Here is a 15787-nt window from a genome sequence, read left to right as displayed (position 1 = left end):
AATCTTGGCCGCCACAAGCTCCCCGCAGCGGCTCCCGAGCAAACCGACACTGACCAGACTCCGGGGCTGGAGAGGGAGGGGGGAAATATCGGGCACGATGTCGCTGCTCTTGAGATCAGATCGAACCTAACCCAGGCGGAAGAAACGCCTACAAACCTCATGGCCCGAAGGGCCAGCTTGTAGGCCAGGTCTGCGTCATGAGGCAGCAAGGCGGAGAACAGGTACTTGGCAAAGGTGTGCATGGGAACGCTCTCCCGCTGGATCACTTCTCCCAGGCCGCTGAAGGGACCACCTGCACGACAGCAAAGCAGCGTCAGCCACTGTGCTGCTGAGCCGCTCAGCCAGACAGCTTCCCACCAGCCACGCAGAGCCTCTCAGGTCAGTTTCTCCAGGGCTCGGGCAATGTGATCAGCACCGATCTCCACGAGCACATCGGGGTTAGCTGACCAGCAGGAACAAGCCAGCCCCCGGCCCGTTTTCCTAGACTGGCAGGGGCCGCGGTGGCCACAGGTCCTCGTGCCTGACAGGAGGAAGTTCCCTGTCACACATCCAGCTAATGGTGCAATCCTGTACAGCCTGGTCCCCACACTTTCCAGAGTCGGGGCCCCCTTGCCCCTGTCTGCCACCACGCCGGAAGCGACACAGACGGGGGTAAGGGGCCCATGGCTGGGGCCAGGAATGGAGCCACAGCCAGGGCCCGAGGCTGGGGGTGGGGCTGGGAATGGAGGCACAGCCAGGGCTGGGAGCCGGGCTGGGGCTGGGAGCAGGGCCAGGAATGGAGGTGGAGCCGGGGCTGGGAGTGGAGCCGGGGTGGTGGTGTGCGTGGCCGGGGATGGGGCTGGGAGTGGAGGTGGAGCTGGGAGGGCAGCTTGGGGGTCGTGGCCGGGAATGGAGGCGGGGGTGGGCCTGGGAGGTCATGGCTGGGGGTGGGGCTGGGAATGGAGGCGGAGCCGAGACTGGGAGTGGAGCTAGGGGGGTTGCAGCTGAGAATGGAAGCGGGGCCGGGGCTGGGAGGGCAGCTGAGGGGTCGTGGCCAGGAAAGGAGGGGGGGGTGGGACTGGGAGGTCATGGCTGGGGGTGGGGCTGGGAATGGAGGCGGAGCCGAGGCTGGGAGTGGAGCTGGGGGTCGTGGCTGGGGGTGGGGCCGGAGCTGGGAGGTCACAGCTGGGAATGGGGTCGGAGCCGGCGCTGGCAGTGGAGCCAGGGGGTCGTGGCCAAGGCTGGGAGCCAGTAGCAGGGCTGGGTTGCACTCTCTCCCTCCCCTCCCTGGGGGCTGGCCTGGGCCCCACTCTGCCCCCCAAACGTTCCTCTGTGCCCCTTAGGGGGCATGCCCCACACCACCGCTGCGTAGGGACTGGAGTGATGGCCTGCTCAAGCACCGGGCTGGCACCCTCAGGGTTAATGACACTGGTAACACAGGGGCATGGCAGCGAATTATGACTGGTGCCTTCCCAGCAAGCACCTGCAGGGAACCCTCCTTGTAACCAGCCTTCCCCCAGCATGTCAGTCCCCTGGGCTCCTGCACCATGCGCGAGGGGTCCTCTCCGAGGCCGGCCTTCAATGCCACCACCAGCTGTGCAGTGCAGCCCGGTTCCCCTCCTCCCCCTCACCTTCCAGCAGCAAGATACACTGCTTCCGAAGGGTCTGCACCAGCACCGCGTCCAGCTCCAGCTCCTGCAGCCGGGCAATGATCTGCTCTTCGTTGCGGCACACTTTATCCTGCGCGTACAGCCCCTCGGGCATCACCCGCTGTTGCCCCATCCCCATCAGAGCCACCTCTAAAGCAAGGGACAGGTAGGACTCGCCGCTGTCCTGGCAACCAGTCACCACAGGCACATGCTGATACACCGGGGGCTTGGCATCGCCGGCATCTAGAGGAGAAGGCAGTCGCTAGGCTGAGAAATGAGAATGACCTGGGAATGAACCCAGCATGAAACCCAAGCTCAGCGCCACCCTTCCCTGCCCAACCACGGCCAATGGAAGCCAGGGCCACGGTGCTCATTGCTTACACTGGTTCCGCAGAGATCGAGCAGAACCGAGCGAGCCCGCGTGGGAGGATACCGACCTGCATTTCTGACCCGGCTGGAGGGAGTGGCTTGGCTTGGCTCGTTTGGCTGACGGAAAACCCAACCTGACCCTCCCAGTTCTGACTCCAAGTGCCAACACAACAGGCCAGGCCATGAGCATCCTCCCTGTTTTAACAGCCATGGGGAAACAAGTCAAGTTTGACCAGAACACGTTCAATGTGCCGTGGGGCAAAGCCACCCAACGGACTAGAACGGCCGTGCGTTCTGGGACAACCTCGCACAACTCTGGGGCGTGACTGTTCTGCTGTCATCTGACTGCTTCAGTCAGCCGCCACCCTGCACCGGGGAGGCGCCACGCCCTCCCTCGCTGCATTAGAGGTTCACGGATTCCAAGGCCAGGATGGTTGTGCCCATCTCATCTGACCTCCTGTACAGCACAGGCCTCCAAATAACTCCTAGGGCAGAGAAACGTCCTGTCGGGCTTTAAAAATGGTAAAGAATCCACCGCAACCCCTGGGAAATTGTTCCGGTGGTTAGTGACACTCAGTGATAAAAACCGAGGCCTTCCAGTCTGAGGTGGTCTCACTTCAGCTCCCAGCCCCTGGATCCTGTTAGACCTTCCTCTGCTTCACTGCAGATCCCGTTACTAGATACTCGTTCCCCATGTAGGTACTTACGGACTGTGATCAACCCACCCCTTAACCTTCTGTTAGGCTAAAGAGAGCCTGTCGCAATCCACCCTGGCCCCTTCTCTTCCTCTGCAAGCGGAGAGAGCAGAGCTGGGAGCAACCGAGACTGAGCGGTGGGACGTGAAGCAGGAGACGTTTGAAAAGGAGACACAGAGGCAGACACTGTACGAACGGAGGCGTAAGGGGCGGGGGAGCCATTAGCTCTGTCTTGGATTAAGCAGCTCACCGCCTGGAGCCCTGGAAGTTTAACTCCCTGGTCTGGACGGGGAAAGACTTGGCTACCTGAAATTTCAAGGCAATTTTCCTCTTCTAATCTACAAGCCTCCGTCAAGGTGAGGAACAAGCAGCCAACGGGGTTCAGAGGGTGCCCGACCCAGCCCTCCAGGTTTGTGATGGTGGTGGCTCCCCTCTGCAGTAATTCTGGGGACAGGACAGAAGCAGAGCGTTAGATACAGCAACGCTGAGACGACGGCCTGAAGCCGCGGCAGCGGATCACTCAGGTCCCACTCGGGTTGGGAAGAACGCACAGCGGGAAGGCCCGGGAGACACGGCACGAGCGTGCTCCAGCAGCGGTTCTCAACAACTGGGCCCCGAGATCTCCCTGACCCGGCTCAGGAAGGCAGCCAGCTGGTCCCTGGCAGAGAAACACAGTGTGAGAGGCCCCAGGAAGGGTCGCCGCTATAAACAGCTCGTTCATTTACTTTACAAACCCTGGGGGCTGGTCCCCTGAGCAGCGACCCACCGTTACCAGTCACCTGGCAGGACTCAGCTCAGCACGAGGGGCCGGTGCAGCATGTGACTCGGGAACGCCAGCAGGAATCTCTCTGGGAGGCACAGGACTGTCTACAAACCCTTTCAGGTCGGTCTTTTCCCCCCTCCTGGACATGCCGTTCTGGGGTCAAGGCCAGGCCATGGCAATCCAAGCTATCCAATATCAAAGGCTATTCAGGCATTTTTCAGATCTGAAAACCTGGTGTCAGACAGACGCACCGGGCGAGTGTTCTGGTGGGCAGTGGTCTGCATCAAACGCCCTGCAGCACTGGCAGCGCCCAGCAGAAAACGGACCAGCTCCGTGGCATCCATGCTCTCGCATTCAGCAGCATCTGAGTGAGGGGCCACTGTCATTTGCCCCCAGGATACTGGCCAAGCAAAGTGGTTGATTCCAGGGTTGGGTCTACAAGTCTGGGAACGGCCCATACCTTTCTTCTGATGTTTGTAAATTTCCAGCTGCCTTTGCTGCTGCAATCTCAGTGTATTGATTATGGCAACAGTCAGTCGGAGCGCTTCTTTGGGGTATCCATGGGAACGCAGGGCATCAACCCGCGCACATGCTGTAGGGACGTGCTCTGCAAAACAAGGTCAAATGCAGCGTGCCTGTAAGCCTGAACAGCACAGAGATTCACGGCGCTCTGCTGCGGGAAGGAAAAGCACCCGGCACGGTCAGTTTGCTTCTGATGAGCTTTCTCCCTGGAAGTCCAGCCCCTATTCTCTGCCTTAGGGTCATCAGCCCCTCCACCGCTCCGTAAGGGGATGCTTGCCAAGAATATTAATGGAGTTCCTGCCACATTCTAGGAACCGCAGCTATAAATAACCAGACCCTGCCCTGGATGGTACCCCAGGAAACGAAACTCTGCTTTGTCTAATCTAGGAAGCACCACAGTATCTAAGTGCCAAACCACCATTGAGGGTTTGCATTACATTTCTCTTCCCCTCCCACAATCCTTCACCTTTCCTAACTTCTACACACAGGCAGGTGCTTTGCATCGTGACTTTCGATCCGGGCTTCTAGACTGCCTCCCGGATGCCTCACTGGAACCAGTGGTAACAACTGTGTATTTTCTTGTTCTCCTCCCGGTGGTTTATTATTAGGAACAGTTGCATGAAAAACAGAATCATGGTTGCTTAGAAATTCATCTGCTCCCGCTGCTTATTCCCCACCTGAAGTCCCAAGCTACTGCGGAGAGGATTATGACTCTGAGTGAGAAATTAGCAGCAGCAGATGACGTGCCATGCTGTACGGTGAGGAACAAAAATCTCGTCTTCCTGAAAATGTCCCTAGCGAGAAAATAAATGGGAAATAAAGAAAATCTAAAATTGTGGACATAGGATCATCTGTTTCCACAAAATATCAGAGGGTCTTTGCACAAGAAAATCTCTCTCTAAATCCCAATCTGGTTTATGTGTTACACCGAGCATCCCCTCTCATGTGGAAATAGGTGAAAAACAGCAGGGTTTGCAGAAGAATGTCTTATTGGCTGCCTCTACTGTTTATTTGCTAAATGGGGGAAATATTTGCCTTCTCTCTGAATTCATCATTAAAATGTTGCTGACAAATCAGATGCTTTCCGTGGCATTGTGAAACCCTCCAGAAAGAGGCTGTGAGAATATAAAATGGAAAATGAAGGCAACAGAGCTATTAAAAAAACAATCGGGACAAGAATGTGCTTCGTTAAGTCCTTTTAATAGACTAGGGTGAAGCAAGAGGAGTCCATTATCAAATCTCTGATAGCCAAGGTCTTGAGGAACTGTGGCCCTCTTAGTCCAGCATTCGGTCTCTAACAATAGCGGGGGCCCCCCCGCTTCCGAGCAGGGTGCCAAGAGCCCTGCTGTGAGACAGTTATGGAAAAAACTCCCCACTCTGTCCGTTCATGGCTAGTTTATGCTCCAAAGCGTACCAGCTGTAGAGCCTTTTTACCCTCGCCAGCCAGGAACATCCTGATGATCTTTACAAACACTGATGTACGTATTTATTCATTATGGAGCTCTTGGCCTCACTGGTAGCCCTGCGGCAGTGAGTTCCACAGGTTAACTGTGTGGGTTGTCTTAAAACGTTTTCACTTATGTCTTGGGCCTGTTTCATTTCCCTGTTCTTGTGATATGGGATAGGCCAAACAGGGAGGCCGATTTGCCTTCTCTATCCCAGCCATGGTTTTATATAGCACTGCCTTTTCCCCCTTACTCATCTCTCTACACTACACAGGCCTCATTTTTTCAGTCTCTTGCTAAACACAAAAGTCTTTTCAGGGCTCTGATCATTTCTATCACCCATCTCTGCCCCGCCTCCCATTCCTGCACTCAGACCTGAACCAGACACAGCATTCAAGGTGACGAGCTGGTTCCAGATCTGCTATAGGTTACAAGCACCCGCATTTAACAAAACCGCCCAGCTGCTATGGGTCACAGAGCCCCACATGCCTGCGAGGGAGAACAACTGACACCCAAAACTGAGGCGATGAAAAACTGCCCTAAGCCTGGTGATGGGGTCGACTCTGCCCTGGGGGAGTCCTGCTGACGGAGGATCTCACCACCTGTCATAAACAGATAGCTAAGGGTTAATGTCTCTTTCATCTATAAAGGGTTAAACAAACAGTGACCTGCAAACACCTGACCAGAGGACCAATCAGGAGACAAGATACTTTCAAATCTCGTGGAGGGAAGCCTTTGTTTGTGGGTTTTGGGTTTGGCTTTGTTCTCTCTGGGTCCTAGACGGGACTAGAGGTGCAACCAGGTTTCTGCCAATCTCCCTGCTACAGTCTCTTATCTATTCAGAATTGTAAGTAAGAAAAGGCGGTCATAGTCTTTTAATTTGTTTTTTTTTTATTTACATATGTGTACTTGCTGGAAGTAGCTTAAATTGTGTTTCTGCTGCAGAAAGTTTCTTTCTATTGTTTATAAGTTGAAAGACCCTGTAACTGTTTACCATCTAAATTGCAGAGATAAACCTTTTACTTTTTTTCTTTCTTTTTTTATTAAAAGTTTTGCTTTTCAGACCTGTTGATTTTTCTCTCCTAATTAAGGCTCAAAGAAATTGAGTCTGTGTGTACCAGGGAACTGGTGGGAAGCAAGGAGGGAAAGGTAAATTTGTATTGGCTCTGGGTAAGGGGGAGAGAGAAACTTGATCTCTCTGTGTTGTGTTTCAAGAAGTTGAATCAGGCGATCTCCTAGTGTTCCCAGGGCGGGAAGGAGCTGGGAGGAAGAAGGGAGGGGGAAGGGAAATGGTTTATTTCCCTTTGTTGTGAGACTCAAGGAATTTGGGTCTTGGGACCCCCAGGGAAGGTTTTTGGGGGAGACCAGAGTCTATCAGGTGCTCTACTCTAAGTCCTGATTGGTGGCAGCCTATCAGATCTAAGCTGGTAATTAAGCTTAGGGGAATTCATGCTAGTACCCATATTTTGGACGCTAAGGTCCAGATTTGGGAATTATACTATGACATGGTGGCAGCGCTGGGGATAGTAGAATCCAAAAGCCAGTAAAATTATTAATTTTCTTCTCTCTGTTAGCTGCTTGTAAGCAGAGAGAAGGGTTTGTTTTTTTAAACCTACAGCCAGAGAATTTTTTTTTCCTTGCTTCGGTCTGGCTGTGCACAGATATGGCCTCAGGCAAGGGCCATTAAGTTTAACAGGGGTCTTTTGTTAGACAATAGAACTCCAGCTGTGGGTCAACTACACCAGCAGAACACACATGCAAATGAAAGGTTTCCTTTTCTTCTAGTTTTATTCGGGAAGGCTTGTTAGAAAGACTCTGTTGCTTAGCAACAGAGCAAGCAGCAGAGGAACAGTAATTCAGACAGTAAACCAGCAGAGGGCGCCCCAACACAAAAAAATAAAAAAAAAACAAATTAAAAGACTATGACCGCCTTTTCTTACTTACAGTTCTGAATAGATAAGAGACTGTAGCAGGGAGATTGGCAGAAACCTGGTTGCACTTCTAGTCCCATCCAGGACCCAGAGAGAACAAAACCAAACCCAAAACCCACAAACAAAGGCTTCCCTCCACCCAGATTTGAAAGGATCTTGTCTCCTGATTGGTCCTCTGGTCAGGTGTTTGCAGGTCACTGTTTGTTAACCCTTTATAGGTGAAAGAGACATTAACCCTTAGCTATCTGTTTATGACACCACCCAACCCTGCCCTGGATGCTCCCTGGAGGCCAGGGTCCTCACCCTACTCCTGAGGCCCGGGACCAGACAGACGCGCAGAATTTGTGCTGCAGGATCTGGGAGGAATGTCAGGAAGTTCAATGTGGGGGAGGGACCCAGGGCAGCAGGGTTCAGAGTCTGGGCTGATCTGTCCAGCAACAAACTAAAACAAACGCCACCGAATGCGTGTGCCGTTTTCTGCCATGTGCCAGAGGCATGGCCCGCTCTGGTGGTTCTCTCTGTGCTATCCTCGCTGCTTATCCAACATCGAGACCCTTTCAATACCCTGCGGTGGAATCCAGGCTCCAGTGAAGTCAATGGGAGTTTCGACATCAACATTAACGGGGCCATGCCCAAGCGTACAAGGCTGCTAGCTGGCAGGCCAGCTCCTCGCCACACCCGCCTGGTGGCAGCTGCGCTGGACAGAGATGCTGAGGCTAACGGAGCTCACCCAGGCCAGAGCTGGGGAGGTTCGGGAAAAGGATGTTTCTAGTTAAGTGCCAGAGATCAGTTCTGGCCAGTGTCTCACCGTGCTGGGGGCCAGGCAAGTCTGGTCTCTCACCAGGAGCCTTGCTGTGCATGAGGGAACGAACAAGCCTGGCTTCCCCGGCAGCAGCTTTCAAGGGAGTGGTGGAAGGCCAGGTGCCCAGATGCCAGGGGATGGGCACCACACAGACAGCACCTGCCCCCAGCCCTCGGAGCAGGACCCTTGGGGTCCCCATGCTTGGGGCGACTGCAGAGCCATTACGCTCAGCCCCCAGCACCGCACAGAGGCTCAAAGGAGGGGGAGTTACCTAGCCACAGCGGCTGTCCTTGCGCATTGAAGAGGAGGCTCTCACTGTCCCGCTGGTAGGAAGGGGACACGTAGAAATCGCTGCTGATTATCCGCTGCAAGTGGCTGTCCTGCCAGTGCAGGTCGCAGCCCTCCATGGCGCGGGTGAACACCGTCCGTCTCGGACGTGCCAGGGAGTCTGCAAAGAAAAGAGCTCTCAGCGGCCGGTTCAACGCCCACCCTGGCTAACAAACCTTCACCGCCCCGGTGCTCAGCTCCCATGGGCTCCGCTTGGCTCTGTGCGCAAACACCTCCCGCCAGATGGACTAATCTCCTCTCGGTGAGAGCTCGTCTGTGCTTCGGCCACAGAGCAGACGACAGGCTCCGCAGGGAACAGGGGCAGACCAGCATCCTGAGCCACATGCTTGAGGAGACGCCGGCAGCGGCTGGGCCAGGAGCGGCCAAAGCCCATTCGGAAGGTTTGTGGCAGCTCCTGGGTTCTGCCCCAGGCTGCAGCCCCCTTCATCCTTAATGCAGGTGAAAGCTACAGGGCCTGGCACATCAACCACTCCTTTTAGCCAAGCTGAAGGCTGCTTGGATCAAACCAGCACGCCCTATCGTAGAGCCTAACACACTACAGAGCCTCCCCCAGAGCCACAAGCTCTGGGCCTTGCCTCCATCCGCAGTGAGACACAATGGGCTGATCACGAGCCTGGACACAGGAATGTCTGAGTCGGAATCCCAGTCCTGACACTAAGAACATAAGAGCCGCCAGGCTGGGTCAGACCAAAGGTCCAATCTAGCCCAGTCTCCTGCCTTCCAACAGTGCCAGTGCCAGGTGCCCCAGAGGGAGTGAACAGATCAGGGAATCATCAAGTGATCCATCCCCTGCTAGGGAAACCATCCCTGCCCATCCTGGCTAATAGCCATTGATGGACCTCTACCCTCCATCTATCTAGTTCCTTTTTAAACCCTGTTATTGTCTTATATAGTCTCAGTTATAGACACTGACTTTCCATGGACTTGGGCAGGTCCCTCCCTGCCTCAGCTTCCACTTCTGTGAAATGGGGAGTATGCGACTTACCCACCTCACGGGGTGGCTGCCAGCAGCTGTGTTTTGAAACCGCACCAAAGATGAAAATCACCCAGTAAAAGCTGCTCTTGTGCAGATCCAGGGGAGCCTGCGGGCTCCAGACAAGCTGCCAGCGCAGCCTTTACGCTGCACGTCTGGAGCGCTCCTGTGCTAGGTCATTCTGTCATTAAAGTTACAGGCCAGCACCCCTTGCCATGTTAATCAACTGCCATACCAGCGTCAGCTGGCCCAGACCAAGTGGGGTCAGTGTTTATCGCCTGTAGAACAGAAAGGAACAGTCCATGTTCTAAGCTTATGTTCCAGCGTCAAGTCAAAAGACTGACAAGACCTGTCTATTTCGGTGATCACCGTAACGGAGATCTGTGACGCTGGGGACCAATCCAAGCACTGGTAGGCAGTTATTCCCTGAGGAAGGGGGTATTTTGGCAGGCCTGGCTGCTCCATGGTTAAATTTCTGTCATGCTATATTCCTTGTTGGTCAGGGCAGCTGGGGGTCAGAGGAGGAATGCCTGGGAACTACCGGCTGCGGGGAGAAACGGCAGGGTCGGCTCAGCGCTGCTCCAGCTTATGGCAGGCTAGAGAAACAGACCAAACGTGCTTCAATCAGGAAACAAAGGCAACTTGCGCTCAAACTGACTTCTAAAGCGGAATGGGCAGAGCTGGAAAATAAACCCCTGTTCATTCTCAGAGAGCCAGAGCAAGTCTAGGCTGCAGAATTGTTTTCGGGGGAATATTTCAGGCATCCGTTTACGTTATAAACACATTATCTTAAGGGAATAAAAACACTAAAACCTCATGGCAACCACTGGGCTTCTTGGAATTTACATCTTCCAGGTGTTTTACACACAGGAACCTCCGAACCCTGCTGGGAGGTGGGTCTGTGCTTTGCAGCCTGCGATCTACAGGAGGTCAGACAAAATGATCCCAACGGTCCCTCCCTTTTGGCCTTGGAATCTATCGGCCCTATTTTAATGTTGGGGAAACCACAGGCCACATTTTGGAAGGTATTTGGATGCCTAAAGACGCAGACACTTCGCTGCTTTCGACACCCCACTGGGTACCCATCTGCAGCCTTTGATACCTTTCAAAATCTGGCCCAGTGAGCTCGCAGGACTTGCCCAGGTCACCCAGTGAGACACCAGCAGAGCTGGGAACCACATGCAGGTGTCCCGACTCCCAGGTCTGTGCTCAGATCAGGAGGCCAGGCTACTCCCCAGCATAACGCCAAGTCTCACTAAGCCCATTTTAAATTAAGATGGTCCTTGACAAAGCACATTTAAGATGCGAAGGTCTAGGAAGTTGAGAGCGCATCTGGTTCTGAGCTTAGCTGCAAAGGACGTCAGCACCCAGCTCACCTGCACCACGATGGTGTGTCTGCTGGGGGACTGCACGATTAGTGGGAAGGCTTCAAACACTAATTACACCCAGAAGACTGCAGCTTACTTTGCAATATCGCTGCTTCCCTCCCCCCTTTCCATATTGGCTGCATCAAATACACGGAGACCAACTCTGGTGCAGCAGATGCAGACATCGCTAGAGCAGCATGTTTCAATCAAGGTCTATTTTGAGCAAAGACAAAAAAGGGTGCTTACAGTTAATGGGATCGAGCGCTTTGCCAGGGTTTGAGAAAATCTTTTAGTGCTAATCAACATTCCACAAACAAGTTGCTTGATTCGTGTTCTGCACTTACGCTGCACTCAGTAGCCCAGGTTAATAACTTCTCTACTGAAATGCACAAGCTAAAATCTAAATAGAAGAGCATTAAGTGAGATTAAACAACCGGTTAAAAAAATGGTGACAGGCAAGGTCTCTACGACATCAGCTAATTCCTCCCACGTGTGGAAATATGACATCAAGGATTTCAGAGCGCAACTTCACTTAAACTCACACAGGGCCGGATTTGTGTCTCGCTTTTCAACTGCCCACTTGGAGCTAAATTCACAGAGCGCTGGTGGCATTAAAGGGAGGCTGTCGAGGAGTTTAGGTCCAATCATTAGATTGTTTCACAAACAGGTAGAACAGAACAGAACTTCTTCATTAACATTTCAAATTGATGCCAGTGAAGACAATATTTTCTATTGAAAATTCCCACAGCAGCTTCCTACTTGGGCACAGGAACCAGCTGTGAAACTGACCAGAAACATGGGAGCAGCCTCGTTTCGGGGTCTGAGCGCAGAGCAGGAAGCAAAATCAGCCTCTTCCAAGTTGAATTCAAGGTTCATGTTGCAGTCTGCACCCAAGTGAGTGTGTATCCTGGACAGCATCCAGACCAGACCCTGGGCTCCTGTGCCCTCTGCCCGCAGCTGGGAGAACCCTCTCCTCTAGGACATTTGTTCTGGGAGGAGATTTTCAAACGTATTTGCCGCTGGCCTAACTCCATTCCCAGTGAAGTCAACGGTAAAACGCCCATTGACTTCAATGGAAGCGGAGCTGAGCTAATGAGGAGTTCTCAAAAATCCCACCACTCTCATATTTCAAAGCACGTTTGACTTTTTCCATCCCCATTCTAGCATAGCTATCACGCTGTACTCAGCCTGTGCAGCTCTTTTTGGTACAGTGCACTGATACAGGCGAAAAACCATTTAACACAGGACAAGGAATTTTCTGTAGTGAGATTTTTATCTTGCCTGTATCTGTTACATTTATATCCAGCTGATGCCAACGACAGGTGAACCAAGGGAAACACATCTGGTGAGATCCTGCTGGAGACGGCTCAGTGAAGCCCTCCCGGCCAGGCAGTCCCGACTCACCTTGGCTGTGATTTGAGCTCTGCGTCAGTGCGTTGGTGATGTTTGGAAGCTCGTTGCCGTAACTGCCGTCCTCCAATGGGCACACATCCATGTCGCCCCACTTCCGGAGCTGCCGGAGCCAGCAGGATTTCTCTTCGAGCTTGCAGTGCGGATTTAACACGACACACACCCACAGGGCCCCTGCGGGGAAGAGAAAACGACACACACACCCACACACGCATGGAAAAACGATTCAGCGTGATCTGGCTTCAGCTAGCCGGCTTAGCTAACACCTCCATCCTCCTACCTGCAATGAAAGCTGAGAACGTCTCTAAAGCATCAACAGCCCATTGCAGGGAAAGCTACAGAGTCCAGGAGGCAGATTCAGAAGCTTAAAAAAATGCAAGTAAAACTCCTCCATAATGAAGCTAAATTATAACCTCAAGAGGTGAGAGCCTGTCTGCTCGTTCGACAGGACTTCTGTCTGCCAGGACAAATCTACTGTTTGAACTGCACATCAAAGCAAGCTCAAAGCCACCCTGGCAGGCGGGGAGTCTGCCTCTCCACAGAGCAACCAGATTCTGATCCTGCCCACGTCCCCACTGGTTTAAACCTACAGCAGGATTGCAGCTGCCACTGCTCTTTGGGCCATTTGCACTTGACTATTCATAATGGAGATTTGATTTATTTTTGTTTTAATCCCTAATGTCCCCAGGCCTCAGCAGAGACACTTGGAGTGTGTGTCCTGGAGGCAAAGTGCTCCAGGGCTGTGACACTCGGAGAGCTCACAGGCTGGACAGGAGCCCACTGGCCCCGGCAAAAGGAAAAACGAGGGTGGTGATGGTCCCCGAGTCGCTGTCGAACCAATACCCCAGCACAGCACTAGGAGGCGCTGTGCTGCTGCAGGTGCTGTCTTTTAGATGAGATGCAAACCCAAAGTCATGAGCGTTTGTGACCGTTAAGATCCAGTGAGATTTTTCGTTAGACCAGAGCCAAATGTTGCTCTCTGTACACACTTGCACCTCCACTCACTGAAATGGTATCACAGGGGGTATAAATGAGGGCATGACCCTGTTGCCTACCTCACCTGGGGGAATTACATTCCTACACATATCTCCCCTGCAGACTCAACTGGATACAGTATTTTCCATCCCTTCCCATCCTACTCTGTGGTGCAGTGTTGTTGTGCACTGCAGAACAGCTGCTGCGTTCTACCCCAGAGGACGCTGCATCACACAGATGCTTCTACTGACGTGCCAGGCCGAGGAGGCCAACATGCCGCCTGCATTCCTTTCCGCATGTGGTCTGTATGGCAGTTCTGGGTGAAAAATGTTTTTATTAATGCAAGGAGCTTGCACTGATCTCAGTGTAATCCAGCCACCTCAGACACTCCAGCATGTGGAACGCATGCAAGTCAAGTTAGTCACGTGGTTCCCAGCTGCAGCCTCACCACTTCCTCTCAGGTCACATCCTGATCTGATTTTAAGCTCTGGATGTCAGCAGGGGACACAGGCTCTCTGGAGCATCTTCTCCTGGGTCCTATCTGACTTCGGTGTCAGTATCACATTGGCAGCTCGCTGCTCTGTGCTCATGGCAGCCCACCAGCCAGCAGTCAGCACCGAGAGCTGCGCCGCACGCAGATCACAGACTCTCTGCTGCATGCTGGACCAGATCCCCATTCCTCAGCCACACTCCTCCCCCAGGTATTCATAAGAGACTCGAAGGCCAGCTGCCCAATAGCCTCGAGGTGACGGCGCTTGGGCAAGACACGAACTGGAGTGAAGAGAGATGAATGCAGCTGTTGACACTTTCCCCTCTTGGCCAAGCTCGAGTGCAGAATCATTTTAACATCTGTGGCCCGGGGTGAGAGGGCTGTGCCCTGCGGGGCCCTGGGGGAAGGACTCAGAGAGAGCTCTCTTAACCAGCATGATGCTCCTACAAACAGTGCCTGGTTCTGACAGTATGGTAACGTAAGGCAGCAGCAGGTGGCTTGCTGCGGGAGAACCAATCTGCCCTTCCCCCGTGCCCAGCACACCTCCTGCTACCATGCGTAGAGGTGAATGTTTCACAAACCACCTCCTGGTTTGCTGACCAGGGCTCGCTCTCAGCCTCTGCAACATGTGCAGAAACCACCTCAACTGGCACCAGACTCAACAGAGCCACTGGGGTCTCAGCTGAGATGGCGAACACCGCCGCTGAGCAATGCCAATTGCAGGGGGTGGTGCGGGTTACGTGGACACTGGCCTGCTAGGTCCAGCCCATGAGGACTGATTTAAGAACAGCTCGACACCATGGCTCTGGATGGAGTTTGCACTCGACGGCTGTCCTAAGGAGAAGGAACCGTGTCTCCACGCTACGCAGCTCATGAACAAACTAGAACTAGGTCTCAGGCTGGAAACGTTGGTAACTCAGCTGGCTTGCAAACGGGCCAGGATATAACGTACCTTTCCCTTCCTCTGCAAGTGGCTGTAGTATCCAGACCCTGGAGCCTCAAGCAGTCACACTCCAGCTCCAGGAAGTCTCACAACTAGGTCAAGGCTCAAGGACCAATCCTCGTTCTTCTCTCAGTTCTGACTCAATTCATTTCAGTGGCAGTTTAGCCTGATTACGGACTGCAGGATTGGGCCCATCGGCAAGGTCCCAGCTCTCCCTCCTGAGACATTCACAGCCCATAAATGCTGCACAAACTTTCTGGATCTTCTGGACAGTCCCTTTTACCACCATTCCCTCATTCCCAGCCCATGGCCAGGGCTGGCTTCCGACTCGCAGAAGTGGCTAACGGGCTGGACCCTGGGCAGCAAAGAGCGTGCAGCTTCTCTCCCTCCTAGCCAAGAACTGTTCTCAGCCTCATGCCCACAACTGGCCACCGGCTCACCCCCCCAAAGCGACCATCAGCTAGTCTGTAAAGAACGAGAATCGTCAAAGGGAGGTTTCTGCAGGCTGCAGCCCATTCGATTGATCTCACAATTCCTGGCCGAAGCCGATAATGATAATGCACAGCTGATGCAAAACGCATGCACAGAAACCTTAACGTGCTGGGTTTCTAATATACCAGACAGGCGGGTGGCATATGAGAAGTCAGTTCTTGGCTCATGAAAAGATTTCATCCCATTTTCAATCACTGCCCTGTATTTCCATGTTTCCAATCGCTGGTTTCCGATCTTCCTTTCCTCTGCCAGCGGGTACGGCCCACCTGGTCAGGCTCTCAGCTTGTGTTGAGCAGCACAGCTCCAGTGAAGCCCATGGGGCTACATCGGTTTATGCCAGCTGAGAATCCAGCCTGTTATTCACTAGAAGTGACGTTACGATCGAAAGGGAACCAATGTGCACTGCGGGGTCCCAGATTCAGAGTTAGCGCACAGCAAGCCAGGGGGTGAAGCTATAGCGGACTAACTTGCCAGGCAGCAACGTCCTATGTGCGCTACCACGTGCCAACGTGCTCCCGGGTCGCAGCGCCCACGACGGAACATTTAGCATTCAGCAGCAGCAGCAGAAGCCATGTGGACAGGGACTAAGAGGCGAGCTGGCGCGTGGAGCTCCACCCCCCGGCTTGCCGTGGTT

General features: G+C 53.4%; 1 protein-coding gene across 2 annotated transcripts in view; it reads right to left on the bottom strand.

Annotated features, from left to right (window-relative positions):
* The window catches only part of ZSWIM5 (zinc finger SWIM-type containing 5), a 153209-nt gene that overhangs the window by 10670 nt on the left and 126752 nt on the right, over positions 1 to 15787 (bottom strand). For both annotated transcript variants that reach the window (XM_050961121.1, XM_050961122.1), the window contains exons 5-10: positions 12248 to 12427; positions 8427 to 8603; positions 3916 to 4062; positions 2999 to 3136; positions 1611 to 1871; positions 157 to 292 (exon numbers count right to left, since the gene is read on the bottom strand). In XM_050961121.1, the coding sequence (XP_050817078.1) occupies positions 157 to 292; positions 1611 to 1871; positions 2999 to 3136; positions 3916 to 4062; positions 8427 to 8603; positions 12248 to 12427 (1039 nt within the window). The remainder of the gene's footprint in view (positions 1 to 156; positions 293 to 1610; positions 1872 to 2998; positions 3137 to 3915; positions 4063 to 8426; positions 8604 to 12247; positions 12428 to 15787) is intronic.

The sequence above is a fragment of the Gopherus flavomarginatus genome, chromosome 7, assembly GCF_025201925.1.
Source record: "Gopherus flavomarginatus isolate rGopFla2 chromosome 7, rGopFla2.mat.asm, whole genome shotgun sequence".
Classification (NCBI taxonomy): Eukaryota; Metazoa; Chordata; order Testudines; family Testudinidae; genus Gopherus; species Gopherus flavomarginatus.
This window is presented reverse-complemented; position numbering and strand designations above follow the sequence as displayed.